The 16,243-nt window shown below is 67.4% G+C and overlaps 1 protein-coding gene across 1 annotated transcript; it reads right to left on the reverse strand.

Moving 5' to 3' along the window:
• Positions 1-360: 360 nt before the first annotated feature.
• SEZ6 (seizure related 6 homolog) lies at positions 361-14,709 on the reverse strand. Its single transcript, XM_072882617.1, has 17 exons — positions 14,643-14,709; positions 6,172-6,747; positions 5,966-6,099; positions 4,878-5,070; positions 4,345-4,530; positions 4,102-4,270; positions 3,516-3,682; positions 3,239-3,433; positions 2,689-2,827; positions 2,415-2,611; positions 2,144-2,338; positions 1,870-2,061; positions 1,592-1,789; positions 1,457-1,495; positions 1,243-1,363; positions 1,058-1,164; positions 361-377 (listed from the first exon to the last, which is right to left on the reverse strand). The coding sequence occupies exons 1-17, from the start codon at positions 14,707-14,709 to the stop codon at positions 361-363; spliced, it is 2,892 nt and encodes a 963-aa protein (XP_072738718.1).
• Between the last annotated feature and the right edge of the window lie 1,534 nt (positions 14,710-16,243).

Raw genomic sequence — 16,243 nt, forward strand, 5'->3', positions numbered from 1 at the left:
GTTCCCCCTGCCCGGGGTCCTCCTCCGTCGCGGGGGCCGGAGGGGCTGCTGTGCCCTTGGGGGGGGGCGGGGGGGCTGGGGGACAGGATGGGGCCCGGGGACCCCCGCTGGCTCAGCACCCCGTGAGCCCGGGGCAGGGGGTTGGGTGGCAGCAGGGTTTGGGCAGACCCCACGGGGGTCCGGGTGGGTTGGGGGTGGCAGGGGGTTGGCCGGCGCCCGGGTCGCTCCCATCGAGCGCTCGGCTTGAGTCTCCTTGGGAGAGGTGTGCCCGGCCCATGCTGGGGGCCGGCGGGCACGGGGGGGCCCGGGAGGGGTGGCTGCGGCGCCCAGCTCCACGCTGCCCGTGCCTAGATGGACACCTCATATTCCCTCGTCTCCTGCAAAGAAAACAGACTGCGAGGGGTTGGACACTCGGCGGTGCGACGGGGTGCCCGGGACAGGGACGGGGCATCCCCCACCCTGTAGGGCTCTGGGGGCACATCCCAGCCCGTGGATGGCCCCAGGGATGCATGTCCTATCCCATGAATGGTCCCTGGATGGATGTCCTATCCCGTGTGTGGTCCCTGGATGGATGTCCCATCCCATGTGGAGTCCGTGGATGGATGTCCCATCCCATGCGTGGTCCCTGGATGGATGTCCCATCCCATGCGTGGTCCCTGGATGGATGTCCCATCCCATGTGGAGTCCGTGGATGGATGTCCCATCCCATGTGGAGTCCGTGGATGGATGTCCCATCCCATGTGTGGTCCCTGGATGGATGTCCCATCCCATGTGGAGTCCCTGGATGGATGTCCCATCCCATGTGGGGTCCCTGGATGGTCATCCCAGCTGATGTGTGGTGCCTAGATGTATGTCCCATCCGTGCACGGGCTCTGGATGGATGTCCATCCCATGAACGGTCCCTGGATGGATGTCCATCCCATGCATGGTCCGTGGAGCGCATGGCCCCATCCCACGCCTATCCCACTCCACGCACAGCCCCTGGCACACGTGGTCCACGCAACGCTCGGTCCCCGGGGGGCCCAGCCCCAGCTGGGGGGGGCGCGGGGGCCAGTACTTACTCCTGTCTCATAGGTGGGGTTGTCAAAAGCTGACTCCACGGTGATGTGGTCGTAGGGGTGGGAGCCGGCGAGAGGCAGCTGCAGGGCTGGCTTCCCCTGGAGCCTGCAGGGAGAGGGCAGCTGGGGCGGCCGTGGGGCTGGGGGGACCCCACGGGGGAATGGGGACCACCTGGCCACTCACTTGGAGAAGTAGAGATAAATGCCCCCAATGAGCAGGGCCACCACCAGCACGGGCAGGAAGACGGCGATGGCGACGTTGGTGCCCTCCAGTGCAGTCCCCGAGGGCACGGCCTTGGCCACGGCTGCCCGGGAGAGCGAGGGCTCACCGAGGGGGCACCCCACATCGGGTGCACCCCGGGGTGCCCATCCACACCCCGGCGAACCCTCGCCCTTACCATCCAGGTTGCGGTTGCTGTAAAACTCATCGTAGGAGGCTGGAGCAGGGGGAAGAAAGAAGCCGGCATCAGCGGCAAGAAGCGGGGTGCCGAGCGGTGCTGGTGGGGTGCTGAGGTTGGAGGGGGTCCGCTCACCCGCTTTGCAGATGGGAGGCGAGCCGCTCCAGCGCGAGGGGTGCCCGGGCAGGCAGCGCAGGCTGCCCTCGCCCAGCAGCGCCCGGCCGGCGGCACAGGAGAAGCGTAAGGTGGCTCCCGCCGGGTACAGCCGCCGCTCGGGGCTCTGCCGCCCACCCGCCGGCACACCGGGGTTGTGGCAAGGCTCGTACATCTCCGCTGCGGGGCAGGGGCACGGTGGCATCAGTGCCCACCGCCGGTTTGGGGGGACGTGCCCGGGGAGAGGGTACCCGACTCACGGATGCACTTAGGGAGACGGTCGCTCCACTTGGGTCCCCCCGCGGCACGGTCGTGGCAGGTGAGGGTCCCGGCACCCGCCAGGACGTAGCCCTTGTCGCAGACGTACTGCACAGTGGCTCCCACCGGGAATTTAGGGCTGGAGACCACCCTGCGGCTGTGCTCAGCATCCCCGGGGTCCCGGCAGGAGGTCACTGCGGGCAGGAGGGACCGGTGGTAACGGTGACTGCCGGGGACATGCCATGGGGCAGGGGGACGCTGGCGGGTGCCACTCACCCCGCTCGCAGGAGGGCAGGTCACCGCTCCACGTCAGGTCCCAGTGGCACATCAGGAGGTCGGTGCCGGTCAGCTGGAAGCCGGGGTAGCAATGGTAGGTGACCACAGTGCCATGGAGCAGCTCCGGCTGCGAGGACGTCTTCCAACCGTTGGCGATGTCCGGCAGCTCGGGGCAGGTGTCATTACGGGGGACCTCTGCGGGGATGGTGGGGTGAGCAGGGTGGCGGGGACACTGGGGACACCGGGGATGCCATCCCACCATGGGGCTTACCGGAGAAGTGGATGACAAAGCCTTGCCGGTAAGCGAAGGCGCCAGCGCCAGGGTCGGACTGGAACTGAACGGTGACGTCGGCGGTGGAGGCGTAGAGCTTGAAGCGGCCACGGGTGCCCGTGTACTGGCCCAGGATGCGCGCCGTCAGGTCATCCCCGTCATAGAAGGTCAGCACGTCCCCCGTGCCCAGCCGCAGCCTGGGGTGGCGGGGCCGTGAGGGCAGGGGGTGTGCGGACTCCCCCGTCCCCCCGTCCCCGGTTGCCCCCACACTCACACGCGGATGTCCAGCATGATGCGCTTGTCCTCCTCCACGTGCAGCCCCCAGATGCAGTCCTGGCCCTTGCCGTACGCCTCCGGCCAGTTGGGTGACAGCACCACGCCGGCCGCGTCCGTCAGCTCCCCACTGCACACCGCTGCGGGCGCATGCCAGGCTCGGCACTGCCACGGCACCCACCGGCACCCGCCACCCAGTGTCCGGCACCCACCACGGCCCCCCGGCTCCAGCACCCACTCCAACACCCCAGCTCCAGCACCTGCCATCCCCGTTGGCTCCAGCGCCAGCACCCACCGTGGCACGGTGGCTCCAGCATCCGTTGTAGCCCATCCCCAACTCCAGCACCCACAGCAACCTCCAGCTCCAGCACCCACCATCCCCGTTGCCTCCGGCTCCCACCATGTCCCTCGGCTCCAGCACGCACCGCAGCAGAGTGGCTCCAGCATCCATCATGGCCCATTCCCATCTCCGGCACGCACAGCACCCCCCAACTCCGGCACCCGCTGAACCCCCAGCTCCAGGCCCCCCACCCCCCCGCCCCGGTGCCCACCGCGGCACGCCGGCTCCGTCTCATTCCACTGCGGGTTGCTGGGGTCAACGCACTCGATGATGGTGGAGCCCTGCTCCAGCGTGTAGCCGGGGTCACAGCTGAACTCCACCGTGGTGCCCACAGGGTACCGGGGGTCGCTGGCCGTGAAGTTCCCATACTTGACGAAGGGCTCGTAGCAATGCCCCTGCTCGAAGGCTGCGGGCACAGGGGCGAAGGTCTGCGGGGGCCAGGCAGACACGGGGATGCCCGGGTGCCCCCCTACGCCCCGGCCCCGTACCCTCGTAGCGCAGCGCCATGCCCGCGGCAGCCCCGCTGCTGTCGGTGGTGAGCTCTACAAAGAAGTGGCGCCCGGTGCTGAGCAGCCCCTCGATGGGCAGGTACTCCACCTCGTAGGAGTCGTACACTGGTGGTGCCTCCACGTTGTTGCCGTTGCGGATGATGAGCCTGCCGAGGCATGGCAGGGGCAAGGTGCTGCACCAGCCATGGCCAACAGCACCCATCCTTGAACATGATGAATGGCACCCACCCTTGGGCATGGCCAATGGTATCTTCCTTGATCATGGCCAACAGCACCCATCCTTGACCGTGGCCAGTGGCCAACAGTGCCCATACTTGGGCACCTATACTTGGATACGGCCAACAACACCCATCCTCGAACATGGCCAATGGCACCCATCCATGGGCACGGCCAATGGCAACCACCCTTGAACATGGCCAACAGCACCCATCTTTGGATATGGCCAATGGCCCCCATCCTTGGATATGGCCAACAGCACCCATCCTTGAACACGGCCCTGTGCCCGGTGCGGGACTGCCCCAGGGTGCCCCCACCTCCCCAATCCCCCGCTGCCCCGGGGCCAAACCTGTCATCATCCTCTGCCAGCGAGACCTTCTCGAAGTGGAGATGCAGGCGGTGGCCAGCGGGCGCCTCCAGCAGCCAGTGGCACGTCAGGTTGTTGCTGTAGTTCCCGGGGAAGCCGGGCGAGACGATGCGTCCCACCGTGGCGTTCCGGACCACCCCACCGCACGCCGCTGCAAGAGAGGGACCATCAGCGGTCGGCTGTGCTGCGCCAACTGTGCCGCGTCCCGCCGGTGCCGGTGCTTACCGAGGCAGAGGGGCTCGCGGGCGCTCCAGAAGGGGCGAGTGGCATTGCGGCAGGCCAGCCGGCGGGCACCCTGCAGCTGATAGCCAGCGGCGCAGCGGAAGCGGGCGTCCCCGCCGGGGTGCAGGCTGCTGACCGAGACCTCCCCAAAAGCCGGCCGCGTCGGGAAGGGGCAGCTCAGCAGGTAGGCTGGGGGCAGGTGGCGGCGTTACTGGGGGGGGACACGGACCCCCCGGGACCCCAGCCCGCCCTGTGCCCAGCACCCGCCTCCCCAGCCCCCTGGGAGCATCTGGGTGCTGCAGGGCTGGGTGTCACGGTGCCTATCGCTGCCAGTAATGATGCTAAATGAGCCCGTAATTGCTCACGCCAATTAGCTCTCCATTAACGCTCTTCGCCCGGTCGGTGCCCGCTTAACCCGCCAGTGGCACAGATTAACTCCGCCACGCATCGCCACTCTCCGAATTAGCACCGTGCCGGCGGAGCAGCCCCCAGGGCGGTACCGGGGGTCCGTGCTGGCAGCGGGCGCTGCCCCGTACCTTGGTAGCGGAAGCGGTAGGAGCCGGGGCTGGGGGGCCGGGGACTCTGGAAGCGGAGGGTGAGGAGGTTGGCAGGGCTGCGGATGACCTGGCCCCGCAGCAGGAAGGACTCGTTGGCCAGGAGGGTGGGCTCCAGGCCCCCCGTGCTCTCCACTGTCAGCGTCTCCCCATCCGCCAGGCTGATGTTCTGTACCTACGGGGGACGGCCAGGCATCACCGCCCCGGCATCGCCCCGGCACCCGGCTCGGAGCCGGTCCTCGGGCGGCTCGCCCATGGTCGATAGCGCGCTGGAGCTTGTCTGCGTGGGGCAGCGCCTTTCAAACACGGTTAGCAGCTCCATAAATCATCCCGCCTCGCAAAGAGCAGCAGGGCCCAGCCGGTGGCTCCGCCGAGCACCACGGCACAGCCGGGCCCGCACCGACAGCCCCGTCGACAGCCAGGTGCGTGCTCCAGCGCTCCGGAGCAATTTGCTATTAATGAAGTTAATTAAGTGGTGCTGCGTGGTGACGAGCGGCAGCACTGGCGAGTGCTGCTGCGCGAGGAGGAGGAGCGGGGGCTGACGGCAGAGCTGCTGCCTCCTGCTCGCCGCCGGCTTTCGGCACACCACGGTGCTGCCCCGCGATGGCTCAGGCGGTGGGCCGGGCAGAGGTGGGGATGCACGGCCGCGTGCCGCTGTCGGGAGCAGCACGTGGCCTCGGCACCGCGGGAGCTGCCGCCAGCCTCTGCTCCTGGCAGATGGGCGCCAGGTTTTCCTGGCTCTGCACCACGGCGTCGCACCGCCAGCGTTGATTACACCTTCTCCATCAGTGCTTTGTTAATTAAATCCCGCATCGCTTCTTCCGTGATGGGTGTCAGCTGCGGCAGCCAGTGGGCACGGGGCCCCCACCTGCATCCCTGCCTGGGGTCCCGAGTGTGGGCAATGCCCTGAGCCGGCTTTCCTGGCTCGGGGACACGGGGACGAGGACAGGGACAGGACCGCCTGTTTGCCGCACTGTGCGTGGCCACGCAGCTGCGGCACGGAGCAGGGGACGGGCCACGCTTGCCTGCGGGCACTTGGCACCCCATCCCACCCGCAGCCCCCAACTCACCTTGAGCTCCACGCCGTAGCCAGGGTAGACGGAGATGGTGTAGGTGCAGTCCAGGCTGCCATCATAGGGGACAGCGGCCGGCTCCGGGGACACCAGCCAGCCCTCGGGGCCCGCCAGTGTCCGGTTGCAGGGGGCTGGTGACAGAGGAGACCCCGGCTCAGCCCTGCTTCGCCCCAGCTCCCCCCAGCTCCCTCCCCAGCACTCACCTGGCCCCTGCAGCGTGGTGACAGTGGTGGTGGTGATGGTGGAGGTGGTGGTGGTCCCCTCCTCATCCCCGGGGACCACGGTGGCCCCGGTGTGGGGTCGCAGGGATGTGCCGGGGGTGGCGGGTGCCTGGCTGGGGGATGTGGGGCCCGACTCCGGCACCCCACTGGAGGACCACGAGGGGTCGGCACCCGGCACGGCCCCCCACGCCTCCCCCCACGGCCCTGGGCGTCCTGCCGGCGTGGTCAGTGGGTCGGTGGGAAAGGCGGCCCTGGGCAGGGCGGGGGTGCGTGCTGGGAGCTCGGGGGCCGGGGGGCCGGGGGCCGGCTGGAGGGCACTGGCGGGCAGGAGGGGGCCGGGGCCAGCAGGCAGGAACGGCGCCTGGCCCAGGTAGTCCTTCTTCAGGAAGGCTTCGTGCAGCAGGTCCTCCAGCAGCGGGTGGTGGTTGAGGAGCTTCAGTGTGGGTGCTGTGCTGACGAAGCGAGCCTCTGCCTCCCGCTCCGCTGGAGTGGGCAGCGCTGTCGGCTCCCCCTCGGCCTCAGCACTCTCCCCAGCCTTCCTCACCAGCCCGTTGAAGCCTGGGGAGAGGAGAGAGCGTGGGGTGCTGGGGACCCGTGGACCGATGCTGCATTCTGGACCAGTGATGCACCATGGACCGATGCTGCATCATGGACTGATGTGGCACTGGGGACTGATGTGGCGTCGGGGACCGGTGCTGCACCAGGGACCAACGCTTCATTGTGGACCGGTGCTGCACCAGGGACCGATGTGGCACCAGGGACCAGCCCTTGGACATGGACTGATGCCGCGCCAGGAATGGATGCAGCGCCGGGGACTGATGCTGCACTGGGGAGCGATGCTGGTGCAGTGCCACAGACCTGCGCTGCGCCGGGGACTGATCCTGCACCGGGGACTGATGCTGCACTGCGGACCGACACTTCATCGTGGACCAACGCTTCACCACGGGCCAGTGCTGCTCCAAGGACTAACGCTTCCCTGCAGACCGATGCTGCACCGCAGCCGTGATGGCAAACAAGCGCATCAACCACATGCAGTGGGGCCCTGCCACGCCTCGCCCTGGCATGCCCTTCACTAGGGTAGCCCAGGCAATTAAGTGCTAATTAACACACAGCTGCAGCCTGTACCATCTTAAGGGTGCCCACCCCTCCCGTGACCCAGCCCTGGTGGGGACAGCCCTGGGGTTGGGTGTCCCTGGTCACAGCTCGTCCCTCTCCATGGAGGTGGCCACCCCGTGCCAAGGTTCCCTCGGGATCCCACATCCCCGCGGTGCAGACTTGCAGGTGATTGCCATGGCTGCCGTGACCGGCCGCACCGAGGGTGCCACCAGAGCCTGAATGCTGAGACCAAGCTCCAGGCCACCAGTGCAACGAGTCCGTGAGAGCTCAGCTTCCCTCCATCAACTCACCGGCCAGGCTGTCCCCGGGCAATGTCAATTTGCCGGGGACCCCCTCCCCTCTGACACTCCCCACCTCTCACCCGCAGCCACGGGGAACCCCCCCCCACGGCCCCCCAGCCCTCCGGTGCATTAGCTCCCAAGCACATCCCCAGCATGCCCAGCTCAGCCGTTTACAGCCTTTAGACCAAAAAAAAAAAAAAAAAATTTAATCAGCCCTGATGATCCACCCAGCACCTCTCCCTGCCGGATCCAGCACCACACGGTCCCCTCTCCCGGGGGGCTCAGCTCCCCAGCCCCACCGTGCCATGGCAGGGGGGATGCCATGGCGGCAGGGATGCCACAGCAGCACCCAGCATCCCTCCGTGGCCCAGTGCAGGGCACGAGGCAGTGATAGCGCATGGGCACGTCTCGCCGCCGTGCACAGGCGCTGATGACACGATACTGCCAATTACCGGGTAATTATACCGACCCGTAGCAGGGCAGGGCCCCACGAAGATTAATTACTCTGTGACTGCCACTTTTAAGGGACTATTAAGAGACATTAGGTTGGGCGAGTGGCGTAGGGGGAGCTGCCGGGTGCTGCCGGGCATCCCCACCGCCCTGCCACCCACCCTGTGTCCCCACCGCCCCGGGATGGTGACGATGCCCTGGGCACGGCAGCACGGCGGGGAGGCGAGCACCTGACTGCACCAGCTCCGAAAGGTTCACTTGCCCCCCAGCAAGGCCAGAATTATTTTTTAATAGGATCCATTTATTGGAACATAAAAGTTAATGAGTTTATACTGAAGGGCGCCAAAAATCTCTTTTAGGCTTTAATAGCAGATTAGCGCTTGGGGCCGGGCCCTGCGCTGCTCGCAAGCCACCACGGCCGTCCCGCGCAGCAAAGGCTGGGGCAGAGACGCTCATCCCGGCCCCCTGCACCCCCCTGCCCGCGGTCTCAGCTGCCCGGGGTGCTGGGGAGCACGGTGGTCCCCATCAGGGCTGCTGGGTGAGGCCGGACCCCATGGCAAGGTCCCATCCTCCAGCAGGTCCCATCCGGGTGCTGTGGCACCCTGGGCTGGGCAGTGCCTGGGCACCAGGTGCTGTCCTGGGCTCTGCCCGGTGTGCTGGGTACCACGGGACGCTCCCGGCACGGAGGGATGCTCGGGACTGGCCCTTGGGATGCAGGATGCTCGGGGCACCGTGGGAAGGCAGCAGGTGCCCAGATGTTGCCACTTGTGGCCAGATGTTGCCACCCATGCTCCTCGAGCACCGCAAGATTAGAGCCTCCACCTCCACAGATGTCTCTGAGCAGCTTATCTCCAGTGACCGTGCCACAGCTGCGTCCCTCCTGTGTCCCCAAGGTGACCAGGGGCTGGTGACAGGGACCCCTGTTACCCAGCACCCACCCCTCCGGGCCCTGGCACCCAGCAGGGACCCTCCAGGGCTCAGGGTGGGCACAGACCTTTCCAAAGGGGCTGTCAAGTCCCTACCAGCCGGGTGCCCACCGGGGCCCCTCGGCATGCGTGGCACGTGCCTGCGGCCGCAGCCAGCCTGGGGTCCTAATCCCTCACATCGGCTTTGCCGGGCGGGAGTCTATTAACGGCGGCCGGGAGCCAGGGAGACGCCGGAGACTAATCCGGCTGCAGCAGGCGGCCGCCCCCCCGGCGGGAATCAATGCCGCCTGCTGTCACAAATAAATAAATAAGGCGGCACGCAGCCGCCCGGGGAGCGGCAATCGATGCCACCCGCCAAGAAAGCAATAACGCAATGCCTGGCTCAGCAGAGGGGACAGGGCAGGGCCCTCGTCTGCCCCAGGAGCATCACGGCCCCGTGGCACAGTGATGATCCGTGCCTCAGTTTCCCCATCTGTAGGAGGGGGCTGGCAGCCTGGGCGGGCAGGAGGTGCAGGCAGCCGGGTCCCTGGCGCAGGGGGAGGGCAGGGGTTGGGGCTTGCAGGAGTCCAGGTTTATTTTCCAATTTAAAATCCAATCTGGCTTTGCCCCCGCGGCCGGGGCTGGCAGCCATGATGAATGAGCTGTCAGGCAGCCGGTGCCACGCTCCCCCACCCACGGCCCCCGCGGCCCCCAGTGTCCCCAACCACCCCCCCGGCAGGCACAGGAGGGGGGGGACGTGCCGGATTGATGCCAGATCCCCATCTCTGTCCCCTGCCCCGGTGGTCCTGGGGACGGGGACCCCCGTCAGGGAGGTGGGCACCCTCCTGCCTGCCTGCGGGTGGGAAGGCCCCGTGGGCAGGCGCAGGCAGGGAATGAGGGTGCGGGCAGGTGGTGGGTGGGCAGATGTAGGCAGCGTGAGAGCACAGGATGCAGGCAGGCGCGGGTGGGTGGTGTAAGAGCGCAGGCAGGGACGGGTGGGCGCAGGCAGCGGGTGGGCAGATAGGTGCAAGCAGGAATGGGTGGGTGAGCGCAGGCAGGTGCACACAGACAGCGTAAGGGTGCAGGCAGGCGCAGGCAGGGCTGTGCAGCCAGGCTCTGCTCCCTGTGACACCCGGTTAACGCTACCACCATGCAGCCAACCCACCGGCACGGCAAGCTGGGCACCCCATTGGCACCTACGCTGGCACCCATGTCCTGCCGCCCCGTGGCCTCCTGCACCCCGGCACTGCCAGCGAGCCAGATGCCCGCAGCCAAGCCGGGGCTGCCAGAGCAGCCGAGGTGGGGTGGAACCAGAGGGGCTGCCCCGATGCCTGGGGACAACACTGGTGAGCATGGCCACTAGCCCGGGCAGCTGCCGGAGGAGCCCAGCTTTAATATTCATGGCGGCGCTGGCGGGGAAGCGTTTGACCTTGTATGTTTTGCAATTCTCCTTGAATTGAACAGTCATTTACCCGCTGACACATGTCACATGTCGCCGCAATCAGTTCCCTGGAGCATCGTGGCTGCAGCGGCCGAGCTCCGGCTGACATACCAAACGCCGAGCATCACCAACACCGGGTGGGTGCAACGGCAGAGCCCGGCAGGCACCGGGGTGCCCATGCCTGGGGCTTTCCTCCCCCCCCCCCCCCCCCCGGTGGGTGCCGTGGGGTGCTGGCGGTGCCCCCGTCCCCTCCTCGTCGCCCACAGCCCATGTAATCCTGCTTCCCCCGCTCTCCCTGCGGAGTTAATGCGTTTGTACAGCAATTTCCCTGAGCGGTGGCGGTGATAAATTGCATGTCTGCTGCTATTTCGGACCCGAGCGCTGGAGCCGCACGGTGCCATGTCCCCCCTCCCCACGCCGGCAGCGCCCGAATCAGTCCCCCCCAGCCCTGAAACGGAGCCCTCACTGCCAGGCAGCACCCACCCTGTGCCACCCCGGGGTGCCAGCCCCCTCACGGGGCTCCGTGCCAGCTCCGGGCTCCCCTGGGACCCAATATTGTTCACCACCCTGGGGCACCCAGGGTAGCAGAGGGGGCACCCAGCCCGCAGGGCACCCCTGGGTGCTGGGGGTGCGTGCCCGGCACAGGGCAGGAGGCAGGCAGGGAGAGCGGAGCCGCGCTGCCCTCCCAGCTCCCCCTCCCTCCCCTGCCCACCACAGTAATTGAAATCCGGTTGCGGGAGGCGAGCGAGAGCTGGTTGTCGGGCTCCGTGTTGGGCTGCTCAGCCATGTCATCTTCCCCACAGACACCGTTCCCTCCCAGCAGGCAGGAAGCACGGGGCATCGCTGCCTGCTCCCCGCTGCCCCGGCATCCCGGCTGCCCCCAGCGCCTGCCTTCACCCCCCTGGGAATTCAACACGAGCATCCCCTTGCCAGCAAACGCTGCACCCTGCCCGGTCACCGCTCTTCGTGTAGGATGAACTACCCAGTTCTGGAAGCCACCAAGGGCTGATGCTCCAGCCACATCCCCCCCTCTCTGCTGCCAACCCCAGGGCAGCTGGGGACCACCGGAGCCTGGGCGTTGCCCCCGCACATCGCCCAGCACTGGCTGATCTGGCATTTCAAGAACCTCTCTCCATTTTCACGGGGTCACAGCAGCGCTCTTGCAGCTGATTAATATTTGATCCCTTCAGCACAGCTCGTTGCTGCATTTAAATTATATATGTAATAACCACCTCTGGCATGGCGAGCGTGCGGGCCGGCCCCTGCCGCCTCTCCTGCAGGCAGGGGATCGAGCACATCCCCAGCCCCGGCCGACGGGACCCTCCCACACCTCAGAAGAGGCAACGAGCAGCATTGGGTCTCAGCGTGGGGCAGGCTGGCGAGTAGCCAGGCAGATGGAGCCATCCCCGGCTGCCTCCGATGGGTCCAGGCAGCCTCTTTGCCCACCCAAGGATGCCCGTGGTGGGAGAGGTGCCGGTCCCCTGGCTGGCCCCATCTCCCCAGCAGCTGGAGGAAGGGATGCTGCAGGAGGAAGGGACGCTGCCTGCGACTGGAGGGAATCCATTACCTCCCTGGTTATAGGCAGCTTTCAGAGGCAATCTTTCAATTGTGCGCATTTAAAGAATTGATTGGAGGCGAAATTATCCTCTCCCACCGGAGCTGCCGGAGACACAACTTCATCCGCCTCCCCCGAGGCATGCCTGCGCTCACGGGGGGCCTGGCAGCCCGGGGTCAGCCCCGGCCCCCACCCCGGCATGGGGCTGCACGCTGGGAGACACAGCCCTGGCGAGGCCCGTGCCGGTCTGGGGGTCCCACCGGTGGCACAGGGGGGTCCCCCCACTGCTCCACACTGGGCCCGGGGCTGCCCTTGCCGTGCCCTTGCCCAGGATCCTTTGCACCCCATTTTCCCCGCACGATCCTGCTGCTCTGGCTTTGCCCGGCAGCTGCACAAAGCCCGGGGCCGGTAGCCCTGGCTGGCACAGCACCGCGTGCCAAATCCAACACCGCCGGCGCTAACCCGCAGCCGGTCCTGCGGTGACCAGGCTCCCGGGGACGGTGGAGGCGGCTGGCCCAGCCCATGCCCTGTGTCCCCACGGGGCAGCCCTGCCCTCCCGCCCTCCGGCTTAAGAGCATTATCCAGATAATCCTGGCCTGGGGGCACGGCAGCGTGGCTGCGATGAACTCCTCTGAGGCATGCAAGGGACAAGCACACACGCTGTTAATTACTGTAGCAGACACCTGCTTCCTTCCTTGGACCCCTCCTCACACCAAGACCTCCAACCAGCACCCACATCCCCAGGGATGTCGTGTCCCCCATCATCCCCGTGGGCACGGTGCATGCAGCCAGGCCCTGTGCCCCCCACCATGACCCCCGCTGCTTCCCGTTACCCCAGGCTGCCAGGACCCCAAATTACAAGGAGCTCCCTTCACCATGGCGATGATGACCTCCAAAAAAAGCCAAGCCTGACATGGCTTTGGAGAGCTGGATAGAGCAGGCACAGTGGGGCAGGGTGGATGGAGCCGTGCCCAGCACCGTACCCCCCGGCTGCACCAACGCCGTGGGGCCCAGACCCTGCTTTCTGCTGGGGCAAACCCCTGTGGGCACTGGGGATGGAGCTGCCCCACGGCTGGGACAGGCCTGGAGGTCACTGCACAGGGTGACAGAGAGAGACAGGACCAAGCCCTGCATTGCCACCACCCAGGGGGCATCGCCGATCCCCCCAGCCTGGGTAAGGGGTCCAAGACCCCCGTGCCCATGTCCCCCAGACCCATAGCACATCCCTGCCATGCACCAGCCCAAGCCAAGGCCATGCTGACACCGAGCGTGGTGGTGCTGCATGGAAATCAGGGTGCTGGGCTGGGAGCGCTGTCTGATGGGGCACAGGGAGGGTGGGTGAGCCCCATGGGCAGCTCCCAGCACACGGGGGGGCACAGGGTGGACGGGACCCAACGACTCCCAGCCCTGGAAAGAGCTCGGCACCTCCCAGGGCATCCCTACCTCTAACACTCTGGGAAATGCACATGCAGAGTTTAATTAACTTTATTGATATTCAGAAATTAGGGGACTGACTAGAGGTAATTGCTCATTAGAAATCATTAAACTGACACGGTAAGCACCAGCCTCCCTTGGGGGAAGCCTGCCCTGCCCAGGGCCCTTGCTCCCAGGACAGAGCCAAGGACACGGACCCCCCCCCTCCAGTCTCACTGCGCCCCAGCAGGGCAAGAGATGGGGGTGCCGTGGCCTTACCCCACTTGCTGCCCTGCGGAGGGTCCCCCATACACCCCCCCAAGCAAGAGGGCTGTGGCAGCAGCCCCGGGCGGCAGAGCAAGACGGGAATAGCAGCGGGCACAGGGCCACAGCGCTCTTCCCCGGCTGGGCTCGGCTGCCAGATGGGGAGTTTATGTAACTCCCTGCACGGCTGCTGCCTGCAGCTCGGCCGAGCCGTGCGGGCAGCCTGCATCCCGCTGCCTGCATCCCACCGGGGCCAGCAGGGCCGGACCCCCGCCCGCTCCTTGCCCCGTGCACGCTGCCCACCATTGGCATGGCCATGGTGGACCGGGGCACCCCAAGCCCAGGCAGGCCCCCGATTCTGTTTTTCGGGGCGGCGGAGCCGCAAGGCATCGAGGCAGCCTGTGCCCCATGGGTGGCAGAGCCAACGAGCCAAGATAGGTGTTGGCTGCTCTCCTTGGGAAGGACCAACACCCCCCCGACCCTGCGTCTCCCCGACGCCCTCCCCGGAGCCGGAGGGGTCACCCCAACCGGGGCATGCGGGGGAGACCCCCGGACCCCAAAGCTCCCCGAGCCCCATGGTGGGGACGGCACGGAGAGACCGGCTCGCAGCCCGCCGCCGGGCATAGCCAGCCGGGGGGTGGCTCGAAGGGCTCGGCAGCCGGGGGAGCGGGTCCCGCCGGGCGGTGCCGTGCCTGCCCAGCCCCCGGTGCAGCGGTGCCCCCCTCCCGGTAATACCGGCAGAGGGGCTGTCGCCGGAGCCCGCCGGGGGCGGCGTTGCACTAGCCCGGCTGCAAACCGCTCTGCGCGCCCCCGGCGGCTCCCGTTCCCCGCGCCACCGGGGTGGGGGTGGGCGGATAACGGCGGGGGATTCTCGCTTCACCGAGGCGGGGGGGGAGCGTCCCCGCCGCACCGGGGACGAGCGCAAGTTGGCAAAGTTTGGCGACGACGGAGCGGCCCCCGGTACCGAGGTGTACGAGGAGGGTGGTGACCGGGGTGGGGGGGGCGGTCGGCGCGGGGCCGGCTCTTACCGTGGGCCGGTGCGCGGAGCAGCGCGGCGAGGAGCGGCAGGAGCAGGGCGGGCGGCGGCGAGCCCATGGCCGGCGGCGGTCAGCACCGCGGACAGCTCCGCGCTGCGGGCACGGCCGCGCCGTAACGCTCCGAGTGTGGCGCCCGCCAATCCCGGGCCCGGGGGCCTCTTCCCCCCCGCCCCCGTCCCCGCCACCGCCGCCGTAACGCTCCGAGTGCGGCGCCCGCCAATCCCGGGGCCGGGGTTGGGGGGGGTGGGGGGGGGTGTCCCCGCCTCCCCCTCCCCCGCCGTAACGCTCCGAGTGCGGCGCCCGACAATCCTGCAGGCTGGGAAGGGGGGCTCCTCCCTGCCACCCCCTCCCCGCTCCGCGCGCCGTAACTCTCCGAGTGCAGCGCCTCAAAACGCTGGGAGATGAAGGCTGGGGGAGGGGGATCTCCTATTCCTCCGAATACCGGCGACCCCTCGGGCTGGGGAGCCAGCGGGGGCGGCGGGAAAGGTCCTCGGTGCCCACCCCATCATATCCTGCCTCCCCCCCCATGCTGCACCCTCCAGGACACTCACCCCAGCCACACACAGCCCGCAGCCCCAGGGGACTCCCCCAGCTGCCCTTCCCCATCCCTAAATAGCCCCAACTGGGGCTGGGCTCATCAACCCCCAAGCAGGGAAAGCTGAGCCCAAGGCAGCCCTGGGCACAGCACAGAGTGGGGGGCCCTTATTCCTTATGGCGAGGGGCCCACACCCGCTCCGAGCCCCCTGGCTCGGGGTCCCGCTCCCCCCAGAGGGCCGGGCGGCGGGGGGCAGCCAGCCCTGCAGCAGGCAGATGGCGTTGGCACCAGCACCGAGCAGCTCTGCGCTGGTTGCTGAACGGCTCTTGCGTGTGTTAAAAATAAAAAAAAAAACCCAGCTCTTTGTTTAATAACCCCCTCCCCGTCTCCACGAAAGCCCAGATGGCTTCGCCTCTCCACGCTGACGCCGTGCGCGGCACGGATCCCCCGCAGCCCAGCCAGCCCTGGCTGCAAACACGGCCCACGCAACCATCACCGGGTGGGTTTTTATTTTTAATCCCAGGCCCTGCTTTGCTGACACGCGCCGCTTCTTCCACGGAGAATGGCAAACCACGCGCTGCATGGCTCGGCACGGGGAGGAAAGAGCTGCGGCCAGCCCCACGGCACGGGCTGTGCACCACCAGCCCCACGGCTGCAATGGGAGCGGGGCAGGCAGCGACGCCGTGGTCCTTCCCGTCCCGGGGGGGGCTGCGGAGCAGGCGGGGGGCAGCCGGCGCTCCCGCAAAGCACTTTCAGCGTTAAACCCGAAACTTTGATCCGCCGGTAGCTCCATCAATGTTTAATGCACCAAAGCCCTGGTAGGGCTTGGAAGATGAGCATTTTGAGGCCAAATTGGAGTATCTAACATTATGATATTCAAATAATTTTAATCTGCCCGACGCTTCCCCAGGCACGTACCTGGACTGCTAATGAGGGGCTGCCTTCAGCGGCTGTTGGTTTTGACACAAAGCAAACAAGCCCTTTGCAGATGCCTTCAAAGCGTCGGGGATGGCGAGGGCCGGGGAGGTAAACGGGGACGAGCACAGCTGGAGCCGGA

Source organism: Ciconia boyciana, chromosome 17 (genome assembly GCF_034638445.1).
Source record: "Ciconia boyciana chromosome 17, ASM3463844v1, whole genome shotgun sequence".
NCBI classification, from domain to species: Eukaryota; Metazoa; Chordata; class Aves; order Ciconiiformes; family Ciconiidae; genus Ciconia; species Ciconia boyciana.

Coding starts and splice junctions, on each gene's coding strand:
- SEZ6 (XM_072882617.1), bottom strand. CDS start 14,709: ATGGGCTCGCCGCCGCCCGCCCTGCTCCTGCCGCTCCTCGCCGCGCTG. Junction 6,748..14,642: donor GCTCCGCGCACCGGCCCACG/GTAAGAGCCGGC, acceptor TCCTCTCCCCAG/GCTTCAACGGGCTGGTGAGG. Junction 4,531..4,877: donor CTACCGCTTCCGCTACCAAG/GTACGGGGCAGC, acceptor ACCTGCCCCCAG/CCTACCTGCTGAGCTGCCCC.